This window comes from Nipponia nippon, unplaced genomic scaffold (genome assembly GCF_047370975.1).
Source record: "Nipponia nippon isolate SJK-2023a ecotype South Korea unplaced genomic scaffold, ASM4737097v1 scaffold_13, whole genome shotgun sequence".
NCBI classification, from domain to species: Eukaryota; Metazoa; Chordata; class Aves; order Pelecaniformes; family Threskiornithidae; genus Nipponia; species Nipponia nippon.
Window position 1 is genome coordinate 576,766 of NW_028262324.1, and position 21,159 is coordinate 597,924.

A 21,159-nucleotide genomic window follows, 5' to 3' on the forward strand; every position below is an offset into this window, starting at 1 on the left:
GTCTGTAACTTTAATGTTAACAGTTTTCCCCTTTTGAAGTGTAATTGGTAGTAAATAAATTTATAAAGCAGCACTCAAGGTGTACTTAAAGGTTTTGCTTGCGTGGACCTTATGCACCTGCAAACCTGCACCTAGATCTTTTGTTGCTTTCACTGGTAACTTCAAGTTTTGAATTACATACTAACAGCTTAGAACATAAGATAGTAACAGTGTCAAAATTGCATTACGATACATTATGCAAGCCTTTTTGATATTCTGGCAGTGCATCTCACTCCTGACCCACAGCATTGCTGCTGTTCTCTTCGAGGACTTTTCAGCTTGACTTGTTTTGATCATCACAGTCAGTAGGGTTAACATGGAGGCTTCTCAAACAGTCGGTAGCTTTCACACAATACAGTTAGAATGGGCTGAAAATAAGATGTTGCCATGTAAGCTTGCCATTTTTATTGGGATTTGCAGCTGCTTAGAGCTTAGATGGTAAGCAGGGTTCATAGGTTCCAGGAGTACAGCCACCAAGATGGGCAGAACTGTGTGCCTTTTTTTAAAATTTACAGCCACATTTTTAATACAAGTTTATTAGTTTAAAGTACTCGCTGAATGTTTTTTAATGAGACCTCTCACTAATGGATTAGTGTACCTCTGGTGGTGAGGGGAGAGGGAACGTTTTCCATCTATTATAATAAAGTATTGCCTAGTGGTCCAATGCCTTGAATGTAAAAACTATCCCCCTTTTTTGTCAGACTTTTGTACCAGAACCTCGACCAGCTCCTAAAAATGATGTTGGATCGAAATACAGTGTGAAGCACCGCCCTTTTCCTGAAGAAGTGGACAAGATCCCATTTGTGAAAGCTGACTTGAGTATTCCTGATTTACATGAAATTGTGAATGAGGAAGTAAGTAACTCTTAGTTTCTGACTTAATTTTGTTCTTGGGTTTTTTCTCTGTTCATGAATCATACACTAATGTCTTACTGTAAATAGTTTTACTCTTTAGCTTGACTAATTTTATATTAATGGAATAATAACCTCTGCAAACTAATGAAATCTGTGCACTTCTCCAGGAAGATTACAATGCCTTGGATGTGTTTTTTGGGAGGCACTGCTCAACATGTTTTATTACAGATCCTAATATCCTGGTATTGCTAGGAAGCAATGACTTGCATTTTGTTGCTTCTTCTGGGGAAATGGAAGGGGCTTTTTTGAGACCTCCTGGGGGAGGAGGAGGGTGTGTGTCTCAAATATTTTAGTTTCAACAGTGCCAAATGTGTTTTAGCTTCTGTTCACTTAAAAGGGAGCGGCTGCAGCTGATACTGGATACATGAATTTGCAACAGCTCTCCCATGCAAACGGGGTGTTTAGACATTTGCTTTGTAACATTGCAAGGTCTTGTCGATAGTGCTTTAGTAAACATCCTGGTGGTGGAGTTGCAGCTCCTGCTGTATCTGTGATTTACAGCTTTCCTAAATGATGGAGCTGTTTTCTTAGTGGATCTTGGCGATCTTGGTGGAATCAGCATTTCGCGCAATGTTTTTCAGCTCGAAGAGCGACACGAGAAGCTGAGGAATGGCATGGCCCAGCAGATTGTTTTTGAGACTTCCATAGATCAGAAAAGTGAAGAGGAGTGGCAGAAGAAGAGCTTTCCTGATCCAATCACAGAGTGTAAGCCCCCCCCACCGGCACAGGAGTTCCAGACAGCACGCCTGTTCCTCTCTCACTTCGGGTTTCTCTCACTAGAGGCATTGAAGGTGACCTGATACTTCTTAGTGTTGTGCAAATGTTCCCTCAGTACCCATACGGTCTGGCTTGGCAAAAAAAGAAAACTAAGTTTTGTTAGTGGAAGATCTTCTGTGTAATTCCAACTACTGTTAAGCTGTAGTCTAATCAAAGAAAGTGATGGATTCCAGTCTTCCAGGATTGAGAGCAGCGTTGTGAAAGGCCATGCCTCAAGTTGAACATGCTCTGAATAGGTGGCTTTATCTTTATTTTTGCAGTGGGTATATAAGCTACCACATTCACACGTTCATACTTGAAATGGTTCCCTCAGCTTGAATTAGGTTTTGGGGTGGTACTTCTAAGGCAGTCATATTTCAGAAACTCTTGAAGTTCTGCTCCAGAGAAGATTGTGCCAAAGTGGTTTAATCTTATGTAAACACTTGGAGGTACATATAGGTTATAGAGCTTTCTTTTTAAAATTAAAATAACAGCAGTTTACAGAGATGATCCATATTCTTAATTTTAAATTCTGCCTCTTACCTGTGGATTCTCCCTTTTATTTGTTGCACTTCCAGAAAACCATCAACAAAAGTAGACAGTGGAGCTTTTGCAACAATGATGTCTAAAAGTGCTTAGTATTTTACATAATATTGGTGCATAAGATAATAAATATGAAACTACATGTGTGACTCTGTATAGTTGTGATATTTTGAAAGTATGTGCTGCTTTTTTTGTGGTAGCTACACTTTTTGAGCAAAATATATGTCCATTTTGCTGGCAAAATACTGTTTTTATTTAATGAGGAGAGTAGAATGCATCAAATTGTCAAACTGTTATGCTTGCTGTTACTCATTTACAGTAGCAGGATTATATTGCATCAGAAATTTGTGTATGATTTTGCTCGTAGGAGAAAAGGGAAATTGTCTTTTTATATCTTAATGGATTATTGAAGCCATAAAGACCTTTTCGGTTAGGAAGGATGGTTTTTTAAGCTGTTGAACTCTGTTTATTGGATAGGAACCTGCTAACAGTCGTCTACCTCCTCACCTGATCGCACTTGACTCTGCTCTTCCTGGGTTTTTTGATGACCTTGGCTACTTGGATTTACTACCATGTCGTCCTTTTGATACTGTTTTCATTTTCTACATGAAGGCAGGCCAGAAAACAAGCCAGGAGGTAAGTGAAAATGTAGGGTGCCAACTAGCCTGTATTGTCTTGTTTCTAGTAATCCTCAAGTGAATAAAGCATTGCTGCTAATGACTAGAGTGGAGTATCAGAACCAGGGCTTCTGGGCTTTGTTTGTTTACAGTGTGAGATACAACGAGTCGCTGCGTACTTTTTTCATCTGTAGGTTGAAGTGCATTACCCACGTTTAGGATTGTTGTAGCATCTTATATATAAAAACATATATGTTAAAAATATTAATAGTATTTTTGTTATCTGTTCTGTCCTTATTGTCCTTATTTGTAGAGTTCAAAGATTCATATCAGAAATACATTTCAGATTTGTTGGCTCAGCTTGCAGGGAAGGTTGCAGTTTGTTCCAGCAATGTGCAATATCCAGGTAGTTTGGTTTGGTTCAAATATTAAACACATGTTAAAGGCATGAAAAACTTCCTGCAAGTAAGAAAGTATTAATGCTTTGTAAGTCTTTATGTTCTACTACTCCAGTTAAATGCGATTAGGTTAATCAGGTTAATTTGTGGATATCTAAATCGTGACTTCTTTAGACTGTGACCTAGAAACTCACTAAGACGGCTTATGGGCTCATTAGAAAAGGTTGTTTCTATAGTACCTTCTCCTCATTCCATTCATAACTGTCATAGTAAAGAGCAGAACCGTAGCTTCCATAATAAGTTGTTGTGCCATCTCCTCATGTTACTGTGAACATACAGCTGACGGAACACTGTAGCACCACCTACTTCTTTATGGAATACACTAATTCTTGAAAGCAGGATCGTGCTGTTTGAGTTTTCAAGTTGAAGTTCAGAGTAGCCAGTACACAGCCTTTCCATCTCCAAAGTCAGCTACAAAACAAGATATACAAGGTTTGCCTTCCAGCTCAAATGTGCTCTTGCTGAGCTAGCAGAATGCTTTTTTCCCATCTGATGCTTATATGCTCTTATGGATTTAGACAGATGAGATTACTTAGTCCTGCAGAACTTGGTGGCATTCAAAAACCCTATTAGCATGAGTTTTGCCATGTAGATTTAAGAAAATCTTGTATTTGGGAGATTCTGGACGTATTTAGACACAGTATAAAGATGCCACTCCTGCTTCAAGATCCCTGGACATCTTGCTGTGATTCCTAAGCCTTGCAGGTTGTGCAAAGTCGCAGTGACAGTCAAGTTAATAACATGCTTGTCTCTTATGGACCTGAGCTGAGTGAGATACTGATGCTGCTCCTGTTTTTGAAAAGGCCTGTGGCTTATTTGTGTCCTGTTTTTGTTTTCAGTATTAACAATCAAGACAGGAGGAGATCAAAGCCAAGCTGTGAAATAGTTTTTGCTTTGAGCAGGGCTGGCTGCCTGGTCCTACTCAGCCACCTCGGTGTGTGGGAGTTCATGCCACTTCAGCTCAGGACCTCATTCCGTTCTGAGAGGTGACCTGCTGTCCTTTCACAAGGAGCGGTGTCAGCTACGTTTTATCTGATGCTGTGCAGCCCAGAATAGAGGCATCTAGCCTGCTGGTTGTTACATTAGGCCCAAACATTTTTCTGTGGTGGTAGGCTTTTATAGTTGAGAAGGGTCTCATGGCATTTATTTACACAGGGTAATGAAACTGCCCGCACACTTTTTACATCATTGTACTTCACATCGTTAAATGTCCTTTGAAAATACCCCCTTATCCTTACTTTACTGTAAATTCTTTTTTTGAATGGGCTCAGATGTAAAACCATATGATTGTATAAAGCCTGAGCTTGTCTCTTTTCTGAAATTGTCTTCTAAACTGTGCTTGATTCATTCTGAAGCATAGCTATGACTTCAATGTGCTCAGTAATGATAATAATAATATTTCAATGCAGTGTGTCTAGTCACTGCTGAATATCGTACGAGGCATTAGGATGGGGTGCCAGGACCGTGTGGATACGACGAGCCTCCTGTCTGGAAGCTTTCTTTCCAGTGCCTGTCCCTGTCCCTGCAGTTTCTGCTTCACTGGAGCCAACGTCCCAGTGTCCTGCACAAACCAAAATCAAAGATGCTCCTGCCACAAAACCAATTCTCACGTGGCCCAGAAAGGATGGATGTGTTGCACAGCATTGTCTGTTCCACAAATCCCAATGGTTCTGGTAGACCAAATCACAAATCGTGTGCGTCTCCCTGCGTGCTGTTTGGTGAAGGTCTCAACTTTCACTTGGTCACAATGGGATAAAAATTGCCTTTAGATGCAGATACATCCCAGATCTTTGAGAAGTAGGATTAAGGTTTAAAGTGAACAGTACAGTGTGACTTTTGATTAAAGTGCATGCTCAATCCTGTTGAAAATTGTATTGCAAAATCTGTTTCATAATTTAATGTGTGGTGAGGCCTGCCTTCTAAATCACTGTATGTCATCTACAGGTAAGTGATGATAAAGTACCTTTCTCCTAAAATTTCACCTCAGTTTAGTAGGGAAAATTGTCCGGAAAATTCTCGTGTTACATTTGGTGCTAATGGAGATTCTGTGCTGAACAGTTCTGTGGTTTATCCCTGATGAGTGGATAAATCTCAAAATTGCCATTTCTAGTAGTTTGATTAACTATTTCACAGGCTTCAGCAATGATGGCAGAAAGACAAGTTGATCAAATAGGGCATTGCCAAGCAGGGTGGGAGGATGCTGGACAGCAGGGAGTAGTGTCCATGTAGAAAGTCTGGCGTTCCAGGCTTGCCAAATAGCTATATTTGGCCAAAACCATGTCGGTGACACAAGATTTTAATTAAAAAAGTGAGGAGGAAGAGAGCTGCTTCCTGGAGTCTCCCGTACCTACCACGGTGCTGCTGGTTGTTTCAGATCCTGAAGAACATGGAGTCTTCCAGAATTGTTCAGCCACACTTCCTGGAGTTCTTGCTGTCTCTTGGCTGGTCCGTTGACGTGGGGAAGCATCCTGGGTGGACTGGCCATGTCTCAACGAGCTGGTCAATCAATAGCTGCAGTGATGAAGAGGGACCTGAACAAGGTAAGACATGGTAAATGGTTTAATATTAAATTAAAATGTTTAGGCTCCTTTAGGAGACAACTAATTTAAAATTTCTTGCTTCTGGATACCTATCTGAGCATTTGCATTTTTTTTCAGGTAAATGCCGATGTTTACTTGAAAAGAATGTGTAAATATTAGATTAAGCTTCAAGTCAAAGTGAGCAAAACTAATGCCTGTATGTTGTTGGGAGGAAGTAGCCTCAGCAAGAAATACCTCTGTGCTATATTTTTAGCAGACTTGATGAGTCTTTAATATATTATCCGAAACCAGTATTCAGGTGAAATCAGGTACAGATTGTGCTGCATATTGGCAAATAGACTTGAAATACTGTGCGATTTCTAGTGTTCTGTAAGTAGATTAAAATGAGATGTTGACTAATCAGTTAGCCTTGTAATCATGCTTGGTAGGAAGTAATGGAAACAAGCTGCTGTTTGTAGGTCATGGTTGTTGGAGCCCACACACAGCTCTTCTGTCCTGCTTAATTTACTCTACTTTTTTCTGCTAGAGCAACTCCTCCTCTGGGCTTGTCATATACCACCCTCTCCCCATTCTGTCAACCAAAATGATGCTCAGGGTAGTGACTTGCTATCCAGGGTGGTGAACTGGAGGTCGGGTTAGTTTCTGCCTTGAACAACTTGTTTGGATTACCTGGGATTCTGATAGCATCTGGATTGGTTTCAGTGTGGTTTATGGTCACTCTCCAAGGGCCAGACCTGTTCTTGGTGATCTTCAGAGCTTTAGCCTTCTGCTGTGGGCCACACAAAGCCTTTGAACAGGCTGGCCCAGCTTGTTCAATGTCTTTGATCTGGCATTTGCATCAGGTGCAACACCATTACTGCTGCAGTTGCTTATGCAGTGCTCTTGCTCTGCTTTCCCTTCACTGTGTCTTAGAAATGCTCTTCACCTGTAACTGTGGCCAACTAAAGGCCTCGCTATTCATTTGTAGAATAAAACTACAAATGATAAAAGGCTTGAAGTGTTGGGGAGAGGTTAAGAGAACAGAGGCATGCCTTTCTCTGAACGAGTCAGGCGAGGTTACAGAAGGGCCAGGTCTTGGTTTCATTTTCCTTTGAGGACAGGGTCAGACTGTGCTTTACTTGGAGGCAGAGCCCTCTCCCTTCCCTTTGTGATTGGCTTTGTCGGTATGGCTGTGTGGAAGGCAGTGCCCTGAAGTAACCTGTTCTCATGTGGGCTTTTTAGCCATTCAGATGAAATGGTCTCAGGTTGCACCAGGGCAGGTTTAGATCAGATATTAGGAAAAATTCCTTAACCCAGAGGGTTGTCAAGCACTGGAACAGGCTGCCCAGGGAAGTGGTTGAGTCCCCATCTCTGGAGGTATTTAGAAGACATGTAGACTGTGGTGCTTAGGGACATGGCTTAGTGGTGGACTTGGCAGTGCTGGGTTAATGGTTGGCCTTGATGATCTTAAAGGTCTCTTCCAACCTAAATGATTCTATGATTCTAGAACAGCTTCCAGTGAGATGCGATTAAAATAAATTCACAGGCGTATGCTTTGGGTTTGTTTTCCTGCACACCCCCAGAAGTAAAGAAGTTCTTAAACAGTTGGGTTTGGGTTGTGGTGCTCCCTGAGAGCTATGGACTGGAGGTGCAGGAACGCTTCCCTGATGGTGAAGCATGGCTCAGAGGCTCCTGTGTGCCTCTGACCACGTCTGTGTCGGCGTGCTGAATTTCAGTGCTCCGTTGGTTTTGCTGAGGCAGCTATCCCAGGAACTCTTCTGTAAACTAAATCAGAAAAATAATTCAGCTTGAAATCCTTGCTAGCCTTTCAGGAGGCGGTATGGGAAAGGAAAGGGGCGGGGGGTGTTTGTAATTTACTTACAGCATGGCTCCCCCAAAGAATTGTTTTCTCTCTGTGCTGTGAAGGCCTGATGTACTGGCCAACTGTGATGAGGGAATAAATGGGGGCTGAGAATGAGGAGCTTTCTTGCATTGGGTTTGATTCAAGAGAGCCTTTTTCTAACTCTCCTTGGCAGAAGAAAAGACATAGAGGAGAGTCTGTAGAAACTGGCTTGAATTCTAGAATAGTATCAGACTGAAGTTATAGATGTTAGAATCCTTTGGAAATTTAATGACTAACTGAATGATGTCTGTTAGAGGGAATGGTTAGAAATAGCTACTAGATGAGTTCTTGTGGCAGACATGCTTGCTAGACTATTCAATCCAAGGGAAATAGGGTATGCAGTACAATGAAGAGGTGTTCAAAAAAAATCCTCTCCCAACCCAAAATACCATTTCCTTCAGGAGAACAAAAAAGTTTATCTGAGAATGATTGTTAGCCATGAGATTTGACTGTGAAATCTTCTCATTTTAAAATGAGATTTGCATGATTTTCTTCTCATTGATTGTACCTTGTATTTGAAGGTCTTCTCCTGAGGCAGTGTATAAAGAGACAGAGCTTCCTTTTGACTAAACTTTCCTTTTATGTCCATTTCAGATGATCTAATTATTTCAGAAGATGTTGGGGCAAGTATCTTCAATGGGCAGAAGAAGGTGCTGTATTATGCGGATGCCCTGACAGAAATAGCTTTTGTTGTCCCATCACCAGTGGAGTCTCTAAGTAAGATCACTTTGTACATGCTGTTTACAAAAGACAAAACAACATTTTTTTGTTAGAGAGCTTTTTGAGAAGCAGAACCTAAATAAGCTAACTCATAGCGTGTCTAGCAAGATCATTGTCCGAAACCTACCGATGTTTAAATTACACATCCTAATCCTTAGACTCCTTCCTAAGGTGGTATCTGTTCTGTGCCCCTTTTTCTCAGTCTGAGCCTCAATATATGTCCAGGTTTGCACAGCAGTATTGCTGTTACCCTGTGTGCATTAGGTTGAACATATGGTTCACCATCAACTGGTGATGCTCTTTTTTTTTTTTCCTCTCCTGCCTTGATGACATGCTCCTGCAGCACATGGAGGAGCATGTGCACAACTGCTATGTAGGCGAGCAACAGCTTTCACGACATCTTTTGCACACTAAAACCAAGGTGCAAAAGTTCCCTGGAATAAAAGGGCTGTAAGGAAATGATAGCCATAGGAGGGAGGAGACTGTATTCCATAGGCAACGGATAGGACACTTCTAAATCCATAGAGGGTGCTTTAATTGCAGTCTGTTTCTGGACTAACTGGCAGTTGTCCACTGCTAAATCCTCTTCCTGCTTTTGAGTGCTATATTGACTTGACTGTAAATCTATGTATGTTTAGTTTCAAAACCTTACATATGATGACAGCTCAAGTTTTTTGGCAGAAGAAAAGACAAAACACACCTTTCTTATTCTGGCTTACAGCTGATTCACTGGAAAGCAATGTCTCTGACCAAGAAAGCGACTCCAACATGGATCTGCTGCCAGGAATATTGAAGCAGCAATCTCTGACACTTGAACTCTTCCCCAATCATACAGACAATCTTAATCCCTCCCAGCGGGTAAGGCAAAACTTGCATTGAAAAATGGCTTTGTTTTTTTTTTTCTCAAGACTCACACTGGCATTGCTACAGCATTTTTTGATAGTATATGGCTTGATTTCCTAGCATTTGGAGCTACTTGTTCCTAGCTGTTAATCTTTAATATCTGCTTTGGTCCTGACAGAATTTGCACCTGCAGTAGGAGATTGCAAGATTACATTACTGAAATATAAAACTTAAACGTGCTTAGTAGTAATACTCTGCATACTGAAATCTTGAAATACATGCAGGATAAACTATATGCAGTATTTACAAAGGAATTCAGTCTTGAATCCATGCTTGGAAATTTAGGATGGATAGACATGAGCACTTTTCATACCTACCCAGTTTAAAATAGGATGTGTCAGTTGTGTCTGAAGTATCAGATGTGAAGCTGCTTTGGTATGGTAGCAAAGCAGAAAACCATTAACTGCTGTAACAGTTAGCAAAGGTTTTACAACTGCTTATTTCTTGTATAGAATTCACTTCCAAATACATATTTAGTTACTGATTTAAGATCTTTGAGAACATTAAGAAAAACTTGAACCAGTTTTTTAAGATTGAATGTATTGGGTTTCGTTGAATATAAATATTTTGGAGACCCAGATTACTGCTTCTCAGCGGGTAGTTCCGCTGCAGCTGCCCCAACTCAATAGTTGGCAGAGGTTGTACCTGTCTGAGATCTGAAAGACTAAGGAGCGTCTGTGGAAATGCTTGTTGGATGCATTACTAGACTCGTGGTGTTTGCAAATGCAACTCTTCCCTTGTGTTCAAAACAGCTCAGTCCTACTTCCAGATCCAAGAGGGTGCCTCAGGGCCGGACCATTCCACCGATGGGACCTGAAACCAAAGTGTATGTGGTCTGGGTGGAACGTTATGATGATATAGGTGCGTAGAAGCTCTTATTGTTTGCTAAAGTAACAGCAGGGCAGGAACTAGAGGAAAAACTTTGTTCCGTTTCTCTATAAAATGCTAAATCCTTATTAATACCTGTAATTGACACTTTTAAGGTTTTAAAACAATTGTTTGATATTTGAGTGGTGGTCCGTGGGGTGTACATGAATCAGTGGCATGTAGGTCTGGAGATTATTTTGGCTCTGGCAGTACTTGTGAAATGCCATCATGCACCTTCTTAAGCTTAACACACAAGGCAAGTGTCCACCCCTGTTTTTGAGTTCCCCTCAGCTGCTGTCTCCTCAGAGTGGATCTGTTGTTCTTCCTTTAAAAAAAAAAAAGACTTCTGACACCTGCTGCTTCTGTGCTGACGGGATCATCATCCTTCTTGGTTTGATGGTACCTTTGAAACTTTCTGTTGTGTTCTCTTTTGCGGGAGGGCTCACTTATTCTGTGCTCGGGGTGCCAGTTTCATGCTATGCAGTCCCGCTTCCTTTCTGCACCTTTTTTACCGCAGGGTCCTGCTCTCATGCAACTTAATGTTTTAGTTTGGTGTTTCCTCTCTGGCTCTGGGCACTGGCTGACCTGGGAGAGACCCAGCTTTGCCCACCCTGTTACAGCCGCAGCACTTTATTCTGTCTTTGATTTCTAATCCTGGTTCCCAGTCTGGCAGTAAGGGTGGACCTTAATTAAGCCCTTAGCTCCTCCCAGAGGAGAGCAACCAAGAGAATGGGAGCGATCAAGAAGAAGCTTCCCGTAAAGCGTAGGGGTAAATTCTCAAGACCACCACCTTGTCCACAGCACATCCCTCGGAGCATTACTGGGATCAGGAGGCGGACATCAAGTTCTGCAGCATCATTTCCTTATCCAAATATTGGCCTAGAGGGTGTTCCCTTAGCTCCTGTGGCGTCCCTCAGCCGCTTCAGTTCCTGAACTGGTGTCCCTGACCTGCTTCTTTCTTGGGTGGCAGCTAAAGCCAGCTTACTGCAGAGGCAGCAACTGTGCTACCCATGCATGTTTCTGCTTGGCTGCTTTTTTCAGCAGCTGTAGGAATCTCCCAAAGCTCTGGGCCTGAAGCTTAAGAAATGAGTTTGTGAGCCTCAGTAAGCATGGCAGTTGGATGGGGGGGGCACCCAACTCTCAAAAGTGGCTCCTAGCCCAGAGGCCTTGCCTTATGCTCCTTATGTTCTTGGCTTTTGGATTTCAGGAATGATACTGTGTTTGTTGGAGCAGGGCTCAAGGGAACTGTAGATGTGAGCAGTGCTATTGTTTGAAATTCCCAGCACTGTTCTTGAGGCTGATTACTTGTGGATAGGTGAAGATGCTGTTGAATAATAATTTGAAAGCTCTTTTTGTGATTGAAGTACTTCACCTCCTTCCTGCTTTCACTGTTCCTCTAGAGATTTTGACCTTTGGGATTGAGAGAATTGAGGGTCTGGGACATGTGTTACCTAATCTGAGCACAGGATGGCTGAGGTGTGTCTATACGCTCCATGAATGCTTAAACTTAAAAACAAACAGACTTTGCATCACTAGCAGTGTAAGAACATCCATGATATAAATGCTTGAGGAATGCATGGTTTTGACTGATGAAAAATAATCTTTCTTTGTACAAAACCAAAACAAAATAACCTCAAAAACTGGGATAGATAAACTTGATTCAGTGCATCTTCTTCTTACAGAGAACTTCCCCCTCCCTGATCTGGTGTCTGAGACTAGCACTGGTGTGGAAACCACAGCCAACAGTAGCACTTCCCTAAGGTAAGACTGCTTTTATTTTCATTGTTTTTTTTGATTCTCATGGACAACAGTTTAGGCTGCACTTTAGAAGAAGTCATGACTGAGATTATTTGCATTCTTCAGCTTTCACATGCAACCCTGAAAACTCTGGGCAGTCATATTAAAAAAGACAGATGAGTTTCCTCAGTGGATTTTTTTGTTGTTGTTGAAAAAATGAAAGAGCTTTTCATATCACTGTAGCTTAAACATAAATTAAGGAACAGAAAATGTGTAGTTTTTATCTTGTCTGTGATTAGCCTGCCTCCTGATTTACTCCCTTGTGAGGCAGTTAATGCTGCCTGTGTGTTGTGAGGCTTAAAGCCCTGTCTGCAGGACTCAAATTCTGTGGTGGCAGAAGATCATAGAAACAGTCCAGTTGATATAACCCCTCTAAAGTCCAGAAGATGCACAGAAGAGTCCTGCTGGTTTAGCCACATGATGTTTTCTAACATTCTTTTAACATGTAAAGCGGTCGTTTTTCATCTATAGATTAATTGAAACAGTGCTATAAAACTGATTTAACAGTTGTGGTTTTTCCCTCAAGATCTACCATTCCTGAGAAGGAAGTTCCTGTGATATTCATCCATCCTTTAAACACTGGCTTATTCAGGATAAAACTACAAGGAGCAACTGGGAAATTCAATATGGTTATCCCATTGGTGGATGGAATGATAGTCAGTAGGAGAGCTCTTGGTAAGCTAAAGAGTTCTAGGAGGACTCACGTCTTGATTTCTTTTTTTTAAATACTAATAATATATCTGCAAAATACATGGTCTGGAATCTTTCATTGGAAAAAGTATTGGGCAAGGCAAAAGAAAATAAAACCATGCTTTTTGCAGCAACAGCAGAGGGAGCAGGTGGTCAGCACTTGGCTGACAGCGTAGCAGGGCTCCACTGCAATTGTAGTAGGAGAGAAGTGAGGGGTTGGCACTAGTAATGGTGGAAAGAAAAGGTAAATGCCTGTTATTTAGATAAGAGAGAAATCTCACTCCAGTGAGAGCAATTCACAAGACAGTGAAATGAATAAACGACAATTAGGATACCTGTACATAACCATAAAACTAACATTGTAGGGGTCTGTTGGGGGTGACTTTCAGGTTCTGGTTTTTACATGCTTAATGCAGCGATGGGGAAATCGAAGCCAGACTGGGCCTTTAAATAATGTTTGTGAATTCAGCTGATGGCAATGGCTTGTACTGAGAAAGAATCGGGTGTCTTCCTAGAGTTGGGCTGGTTTTTCAGCTGCATCAGGACTGTTAATATAATAAAATTTGTCTCATCTAAGTTCAGCAGCTGTGGTTTGTGTGCAGTCAGGAATCAAGCCCCCTAAATAAGGAAGACACTGTTTCTGCCTGTAAGAAAGTACTTGTGAAACAGCAAAGGGGTTAGCGGACGCTTACTTCCTTAGAGGCGTATGAATTTCATTTCAGAATAAAATAGGATAACGTCCACTGCCAGCTTTGACCAAATGTTACCGCTCTGGTTCCCAACCTTCTCCTCCCTGCTATGTACAGCAGTATGTGTTACGGAGAGGTAACAACAGTGGCAAAGCAGCGAGGGGGAGAGAGACCTGGTTCCAGCCACAACCCATCAAGTCCTTCCTCATCCCCTGTTCCAAGGGGAAGGCTCTGCAATTCCTACTGGAGAAAAAAAAGTACTGATGGGTACTTTTTTCATCCTGAAGGCTCCCCTGGCATTAACCGGTGTGACCTCGGGGCCCAGCGAGCTCTGCGTGTCCTTGTGCAGCATGGCCAGGGGCTGTAGCACTGTGATTCTTGCATTAGCTGCCCTGTATTCTTTCCCCTCTTGGTGCTGAGGGTGCTGTTGCGGGCAGTTGCTTGGCTCTGGCAAAGCAGAGAAATCCTCCTCTTCCTCCTCCAGCCAGTTTAGGGTACCACTGACTTAGTCCCTTTCGTATTCATTTTTCACAGTCGAATGTCCTTACAGGCCTGGGGACCGTGGTTATCTGTTATCAACTACTTGTTGAGAAAAGTTCTTGACTTGGTGGTGCTGAGTATCTCCCCTGGGTTTCTAGATGGGACAAAACCCAAAATTGTCTTTAGCTGTGAAGCCAGCAAAGGGGCATGGACTTGAATTTGTTTAAACTTGATTCAAATGTTGTTTCTGTTCCAGGTTTTTTAGTGAGGCAGACAGTAATAAATATTTGTCGGAGGAAGAGGCTGGAAAGTGATTCGTACAACCCCCCACATGTCCGCCGAAAACAGAAAATAGCAGACATTGTCAATAAATACCGGAACAGGCAGCTGGAGCCAGAATTTTATACCTCGCTTTTCCAGGAGGTTGGGCTCAAGAACTGCAACCCCTAGGTCATTATCCTTCCAGGACAATTAGATCAGAGCTTGGTGGCTACAGTAATGAAAACAGTTAAATAACAACAACAAATTTGCTCAGCCCTCTGGAATTCAGGAAATCATATTCTAGCACAAGTCAGCAGATACCATGTGGGAGGAATGAGAAATGAATCCAAAACATCGCAGTTCGGATATTGACTTAATTCACCTACCCTCAGAAGATTCCTTATATCCAGTCTTTCTGGATGCTAGCAACATAACCTCTTCACCCAATCATCTATTCCAGACTAATTAGGAACTGTAAGTTTCTCATTCTGTGAGAGTAAAACAATCAAAACAAAGCCATCTCTGCATATAAGGATGGAAAACAAAATACAAACAAACCTGCCTTCAGACATCTCGCTACACCCACGTGTTAAAGGAGAAGGGAGCAGGATCTCTGCTTTGAGGAGAGAGTCTGTTTCAGAGCATTAACTATCCCTACAAGAACTTAAGACATTTTCAGCCCCCCTTCAGAGCTCAACAGAAGATCCTTCACTGCTTGTAACCAATTTGTGTACCAAAAGCAAGAGGAGGAACATTGCTTGGAAACATCAGGTCATGAAATTCATAGCCAAGATGCTGTATTTTACAGTTGCCTCCGTGGTTGGGAGTGAGTCCATCTACATATGAGATTTCTGTCACACTGACAACAAACAGCACCTGAAATTACCTGACTTTCTAACATAAGTTGTTACTAGATAAGAGCTCTTGGTTATATTAAAACAAGGTTATGACTTTCAGGTCTGTTGCAAAATGTCATATTTAATTTTAGTTGCCTGATTTTTTTCTTTTAAATTTTTTTTATGCAACTACTTAATTTATTTCAAAGTGTCTGTATCACCTACTCACCGTTTCCATAAAAAGCGTAAACATCACTTGCTTTGCTTCCATTGGATTGAAATCTGAGATTCTGGGGCTGCCTCCTGCCTGATATTTATAGCATAAGCAGTTTTCACAGCTTCTACAACACTTTTCAGAAGCTTCTGTTAAACAGACTAAAACAACTCGAAAAGAAAATTCAAGAATTCTTCTTTTTCCCTGTTAACTTGCCATTCCATGAAAGCCCCTTTGGAGTTATAACTTAGAATTGCTTTGAACCTACTGTGCTTTCTCATGCTCAGCAGCGGTGGTTCCCTTTCACGTAGGTCAGAAGTTTTTATTTTCAGACTGTGGGTTTCACATGCTCAGGACTTGAAGGATGTTCTGGGAAAAGATGTTTACAACTACAAATTTAATATGGGGAGCATAAAAGCTGCAGTGGGCGCTGGCAGCCTTGGGAGCGCTTTCAGGCGGCCGGCGCAATCTTAACTCGTGTTGCAGTAATGAATCATCGCTGGCGCTCCTGGGGAGATGCAGTTTGTGATCGCTGGCAGCAGCACGTGTCCTTTCCCTTCCCTTAAGCAGGTAATGTAAGAGTATGAGTGTGAGCAGGAATTTGGGGAGCTCCTCACGTTATTCCAGAAGTGGTTTTCTTAGCTATTTAATATGTATTGCAGTAATACCTGTCAGTCACTTAATTTTGATATTTCAGAGTTACTTTTTGCAACAGTTCTGACCTGAAACAGTCTGAATTGTTCCATTGCAACTTACCTGCCAAGGACATACCCTGCTCCTGTCTGTTCATGTGGTTTTTCAGAAAGAGTTAATGGAAACACAGGCCCCTAAAAATAAATGTGAAAGGACTTCCAGGATATCAACCAAGGGGGTTTTCGGTGATGTGTGCTTGTTGCAGGGGACAAGCATGCTAGCCTCTCAACTCAGGAGCTCTGGATTTTGATCCAGATGAATCACAAATGGAAAAATGAAACCACGTAAAGAAAACTACTGTAGAAGTCGGCATGATGGCTGGCCCACGCTTGCGTGATGCCCAGGTACAAATGGCAGGAGGAGCCCCAAGGCAGCGTTTGGGTGTCTTGGCAAAGCTGTGAAGGGAAATGTGGACGGCTTCATTCCTCTGCCAACTCTTGCCAGTATCAGTTTAATGCACGGACACTAAATTTACCCACATTTTGTATGTACCTATTGGATCTAATTAATGGCCAAACACACTTTAGTCCACTGATTTAAAAGGCATGACCGATGCATGTGCAACAAATAAACATACTGAGCAATCAAATGTCCACACATCTTCAATAACGTAACAACAAAGCCCACATACCATAGCTAAATGTATGTTAATATGCGAAGTCATTGGTTTATACAGTAATGAGCTGCAAAAGAGACTTCTTTCAGGCATTCAGGTACAGTCAGTAACATAAAGATGGGTGCATTTGAGGAAACCCTGGATGTTTTCCGCGGAGTCCAAGACGGCCAAATGGACTGCCTGAAAATTTACTTTTTAAAAAGGCCTGTGCTTGGCTGAAGGATAGTCTTGGGTCTATTTCCATGTTCCTCTGAAACATGGGCATGGCACCTGCTGAGCAGTCACAACTGGGAAAGCAACGCAACTTTTCAGAACTCTTGGAAGAAGGTAACTTTTGCAAATGCAGTTGCTGCTGATCCCGCTGCCAGGGGAGCAGGCATTTATAATGTGCTTAATTTGATTTGTAAAACCAGACGGTTAACATGTTACACACTAGTGCTGTGACCTGGCCGTACGTGTTGGGTTTTGCTGTCTGGAAAGGTGAACCTTCAAGAAAGTCGCAGTTTAGTATAAAAACGTTGCAGTTACAGAAAGGCGTTGCCATCCCACTTGGTTTGGATGCCGGTCGCAGCAGCAAGTGCCCCTGGCAGACCTGTGCCGGTGGAAGGGGTCTGCAAGGAGCGTCCCTCCTTCCCCGTGCGCAGAGAGGCCTCAGACTTCATAGGAAAATGTAAAACATCAATTTGGGAATGAAATCCTTGTCCTGTCAAAGCTGGTGGCCAAGCTCCAATGGCTTCAGCTGGTCCAGGGTACAGCCTTGAGCTTCTTTCCCCGAAGGGGTGAGAACAAAGGAGATTTATTTCAGTTGTGATTGCATGAATGTGTTAGTCAAGAATCCAGACTTTTTTTTCATTAGCAAACTGCGGTATTGAGTTTTCAGCTTGACAACTTTGCGTGGCTTGGGTTTGCGTCCCCGTTCATCAGAGGTGACGGGTGCTGACCGCCGCTTTGTGCGTAGCGTGACCTTAGTCTAGGCTCCGCAGGTGGCAGAGTGCTGCAAAAGCTGAGTTGCAAATGTTGCATAATAACTAAACTGAGACTTTCTCTTTTCATAAGACCTTTTGTTTGGGTTCATAATTCTGCTTTAAATGATGGCATCCTTTTAACAGTGCAGAAAGAGGGGGGACCATTGTCACCTTGTTAAACACTGTGTTGAAACTACAGAAATGTTAGTACCTTAATAAAGACTCTCTTTTAAAGAAAAGCATTTTTCTTAAAGGTAGTTTTAAAAAAGGCGTTACAACCTCGCAGCAGAGAGGAGATGGGAAGGTCGGTGCCTGTGGATGTTGAGGTGCCTGCGGGGAGCAGCGTGTGCGCGAGGCCCTGGGCTGGCGATACGCGCTGGGCTCTCCGCAGGTGACCGCGTTTCTTCCCTGCGAGGTTCTGCATGCCCAGAAAGACGAGAGAACCAAATTTCAATCTAGCAGACAAATTTGATGTGATTTACTGATTGCATAATGGAGTGATGTCTTTGAAGGCAAACACAGACCTTTTCCACATGGATTTTAGCAGGAGCAATTAGCAATGAGAATGCCAGATATCATGTGCTTCAAATCATATACAATTTGTATGAATTTCTGTATGTTGCCAAGACATGATCTTTTTGTTCTTATTGTATTTTTCTGTAAATATTCCTGGCGCTAAGTTGTAAAGTAAAGGCAAAATGTAAATATGAAGATGTGAACTATGTTCCCTCGTCTCTAGTACTTTATCTCTTATTTGTTTAGGGAAGGCACACAAAGGCTTGTTTGTATTTATGCCAATTCTTTGTCCAGGAGAAACACATCAAATATTGAATGTAACACAATTAGTCCAATAAATTTTAAAGATTCTTATCTAGTAACTTTGCAATTGTCAATTTTTAATATTTTCCAATGCCTTTGGTTGGAATTATCAGCCAATGGAGATGTTTCCCAGGGAAACAGCAGACGGATGTAGTAAAATTGCGCACCCTCTGCTACGCAGCAGCTATGGTAACAGTGCACCAGCTTATATTTAGGGAAATCACATTGCATCTCGACGGTGTGGGGAATGAAAACATGGAAACACAGCTTTTAATGGGAGACCCGATGCCCCTGCAGTGCAAATGTTCTCTGGTTGCTCAATGCACTGCTTCCTACCTGGGCGCAGGTCCCCCTGCTGCGCAGCCAGCTCTGCCGGCGCCGGCCAGCGGGACCGGGGCGGTTGCCGCGATAAAGCCGTGCGGTTAAAATGCAGCACAGAGTCCTGTGAGCATTGGAGACAGCTCCTATTTCTGTGCGGATTGAGGATAATGAATTTGACTTCCCAGTTGTTTGGATTAGGAGAAGAGTTGGGCAGCAGTGCAGGAGAGTCCTGTGTCCTGCGAAGGCGATGTGCCTGGAGAGCTCTGGGGAATTAGGAAAGCTGCTGAATGGACCGTTCCAGAAACCTCAAGCAGGGCGAGGTGGATGTTGGTTTCCCTGCCAGCTCCCTCTGATAACTTCAGCAGGGGCCCCTGCCCGGGTTCCCCTGCCCAAGCTCCTTGGCACATTGCTTGCAGGAAGGGTTAGGGCAAGTCTCTGAAGAATCACAGAAATGAGTGATCAATAGTTAAATATCTTTCTTTGCAGTCCCAAAGCACAGGGCCGGAGGCAGAAAGGGCTTTCTGGGGTTGGTTTTGGAGGCCTGATGCTTTCTCCTTCCCTACAAAGGAAGCAAAAGGCACCAGGCAGAGGGGTCCATCCCCCTCCCAGGCGGCTGGGAAACCTTGGCTGTCCTTGCCATGCGTCCTGCCCGCTGCTCTGGGCTTCTCGTTCACTACAGGCTTCTTCCCATTGCTTTCCCAGTGGTTTTCCCCCAATTTTCATTTTGCAGGGTGCAGTTTCTGGCTATGCTTCAGCCACGCAGGGAGCTGCTCCTCAGCCGATGTTGGCTCCTCCTCAAAAATCCTTTCCTTTGCTGCAGTTCTTGTAACACAGGTTTTCAGCCGAGTGGACAAGCTCTTTGTCCCTGAATAACTGAACTTGCGCTTGGCTGCACTGAAGTGCAGGTGGCCTGGTGGCAGGTGACCCAATGGCCCAAATCCCTCCTGCCGCGCATGGCACCTGGGGTGCCACAGACTCATCCTGCACTGGCGCTTGTCACCCCAAGCTACTGCCAGCCCCCCTCTTTTTTCCCCAGTTTTATTGATAAATCTGCTGATAGCCTTGGGCTGGGCGTTAGATGCATCTCCCCACCCTGAGCCGCGCCAGTGAGCACGGGGATGCCTGCAGCTTCGGCGCCTGACCCGGAGTTACGGCAGCCTCCAAACCCAGCTCCTGCTGGGAGCTGCCCGCAGGTCGGCCGACACGCCGGCTCCGGTGCTGCTGTGGGATGGCACCCCCGGTTCCTCGGCCCTATCCTGCACGGCAGCCCCAAGGGATGGCTTGGGGTGCCCAGGGGGGGCTCCCAGCAGGAACAGGGGCTGCAGGCACCCTCCTGGCCCAGGGCCCTTCGGAGGAGGGGAGTTGGGGAGGGATCGGCCGCTGCTGAGCTGTTTCAGGAAGCTGGAATGCTCACTTAAGGGCCTTCGGTTGAAAGTGCCTTTTCATCAGCAGAGCCCGTGGAAATGGGAGGTGTTTTGTGTGCGGGGGGGCTGTGTGGGCGTGCGGTGGTGACCAGACTTCAGCTTCAAGCAAGCCCAGGGGCTCAAAGGCAACTCAAGTGGCTCCTCTGCCACCCGGCTGCCTCGGAGCACCAGAGCCCAGCTGGGAGCAGCACCAAGCAGCTCTTCGGGTGGCCGTTTTTTTATTAGAGCTCCTCCCATGCACTGAAGGTATTTGACCCCGAGGCAATAAACAGCCTCCTGAAACTGCTGTAGTGCGCCAGGGCATCGTATTGGAGCCACCACGCAGGCGACTGCTGCAAAAACAGCAGTAACCAACCCAGGGATGGAGGCAGGAGTGGCCGCAGTGCAGAGCAGCCCAGGGACAGTCGGTCTTGCCCTCTGCCACAGCCAGAAATTAGAATTCATTTCTAATTCGCTGTTCATTGAGGGGAGCTGCTCTGTTGGGTGTGCGGCAGCCAGCAGCACCCCGCAGTCGTCACACACCCCGTGTCCTGCCCAGCCCGGGTGAGCAGAGGGGCTCGGGAGCTTTGCCATGGGGGATGCAGAAGAGACGTCTCGTCCCCAGTGCCCCCCGCCATCCTCTTCGTCAGCTCAATTCCTATAAACTTGCCGAGCGGAAGCAGAAGAAACACTGCACGCTGATGCCCAGTACACCCGTTTTTCTCGCCACAGCGTGGCTAGTTCTGACCACAAATGGAGCCAAATTGCATTACAAATAATTTTCCAGGGTGAAATGTAATTTAGTTACTGCTTTAATCCAAGAAAATATTATTTGGCTGCTGGCAGTGAACATGAGTCTGTCAGGAGCGGGGGTAAGAGGCTGAAGGTGGAGCTGTGCTGAGCTGTGGCTGCGGCTGTCCTCCAGCGCACCGGCTTTGGTGGCGGGTGCTGACGGGGCGTCCCCCAGGCAGTGCAGGAGCTGTGAGCGTCCCTGGGCTGTGGGCGCCGATGGGGTGTCCCCAGGCCAGGCAGATGCTGGTGGGGTGTCCCTGGACTGTGCTGGTGCTGCCAGAGCATTCCTGGACCATGTTGGTGCCACTGCCGTGTCCCTGGGCCACATCGGTGCTGCTGGGCTG

The 21,159-nt window shown here is 44.1% G+C and overlaps 1 protein-coding gene across 5 annotated transcripts in view; it reads left to right on the forward strand.

Moving 5' to 3' along the window:
- The window catches only part of RALGAPB (Ral GTPase activating protein non-catalytic subunit beta), a 64,852-nt gene extending 46,498 nt beyond the window's left edge, over positions 1–18,354 (forward strand). For all 5 annotated transcript variants that reach the window (XM_087749482.1, XM_087749483.1, XM_087749484.1 and 2 more), the window contains 10 exons: positions 741–893; positions 1,535–1,744; positions 2,730–2,888; positions 5,702–5,867; positions 8,344–8,466; positions 9,191–9,327; positions 10,125–10,233; positions 11,922–12,000; positions 12,563–12,711; positions 14,152–18,354. In XM_087749482.1, the coding sequence (XP_087605608.1) occupies positions 741–893; positions 1,535–1,744; positions 2,730–2,888; positions 5,702–5,867; positions 8,344–8,466; positions 9,191–9,327; positions 10,125–10,233; positions 11,922–12,000; positions 12,563–12,711; positions 14,152–14,345 (1,479 nt within the window). In that variant the 3' untranslated portion in view covers positions 14,346–18,354. The remainder of the gene's footprint in view (positions 1–740; positions 894–1,534; positions 1,745–2,729; positions 2,889–5,701; positions 5,868–8,343; positions 8,467–9,190; positions 9,328–10,124; positions 10,234–11,921; positions 12,001–12,562; positions 12,712–14,151) is intronic.
- The last annotated feature ends 2,805 nt before the right edge of the window (positions 18,355–21,159 follow it).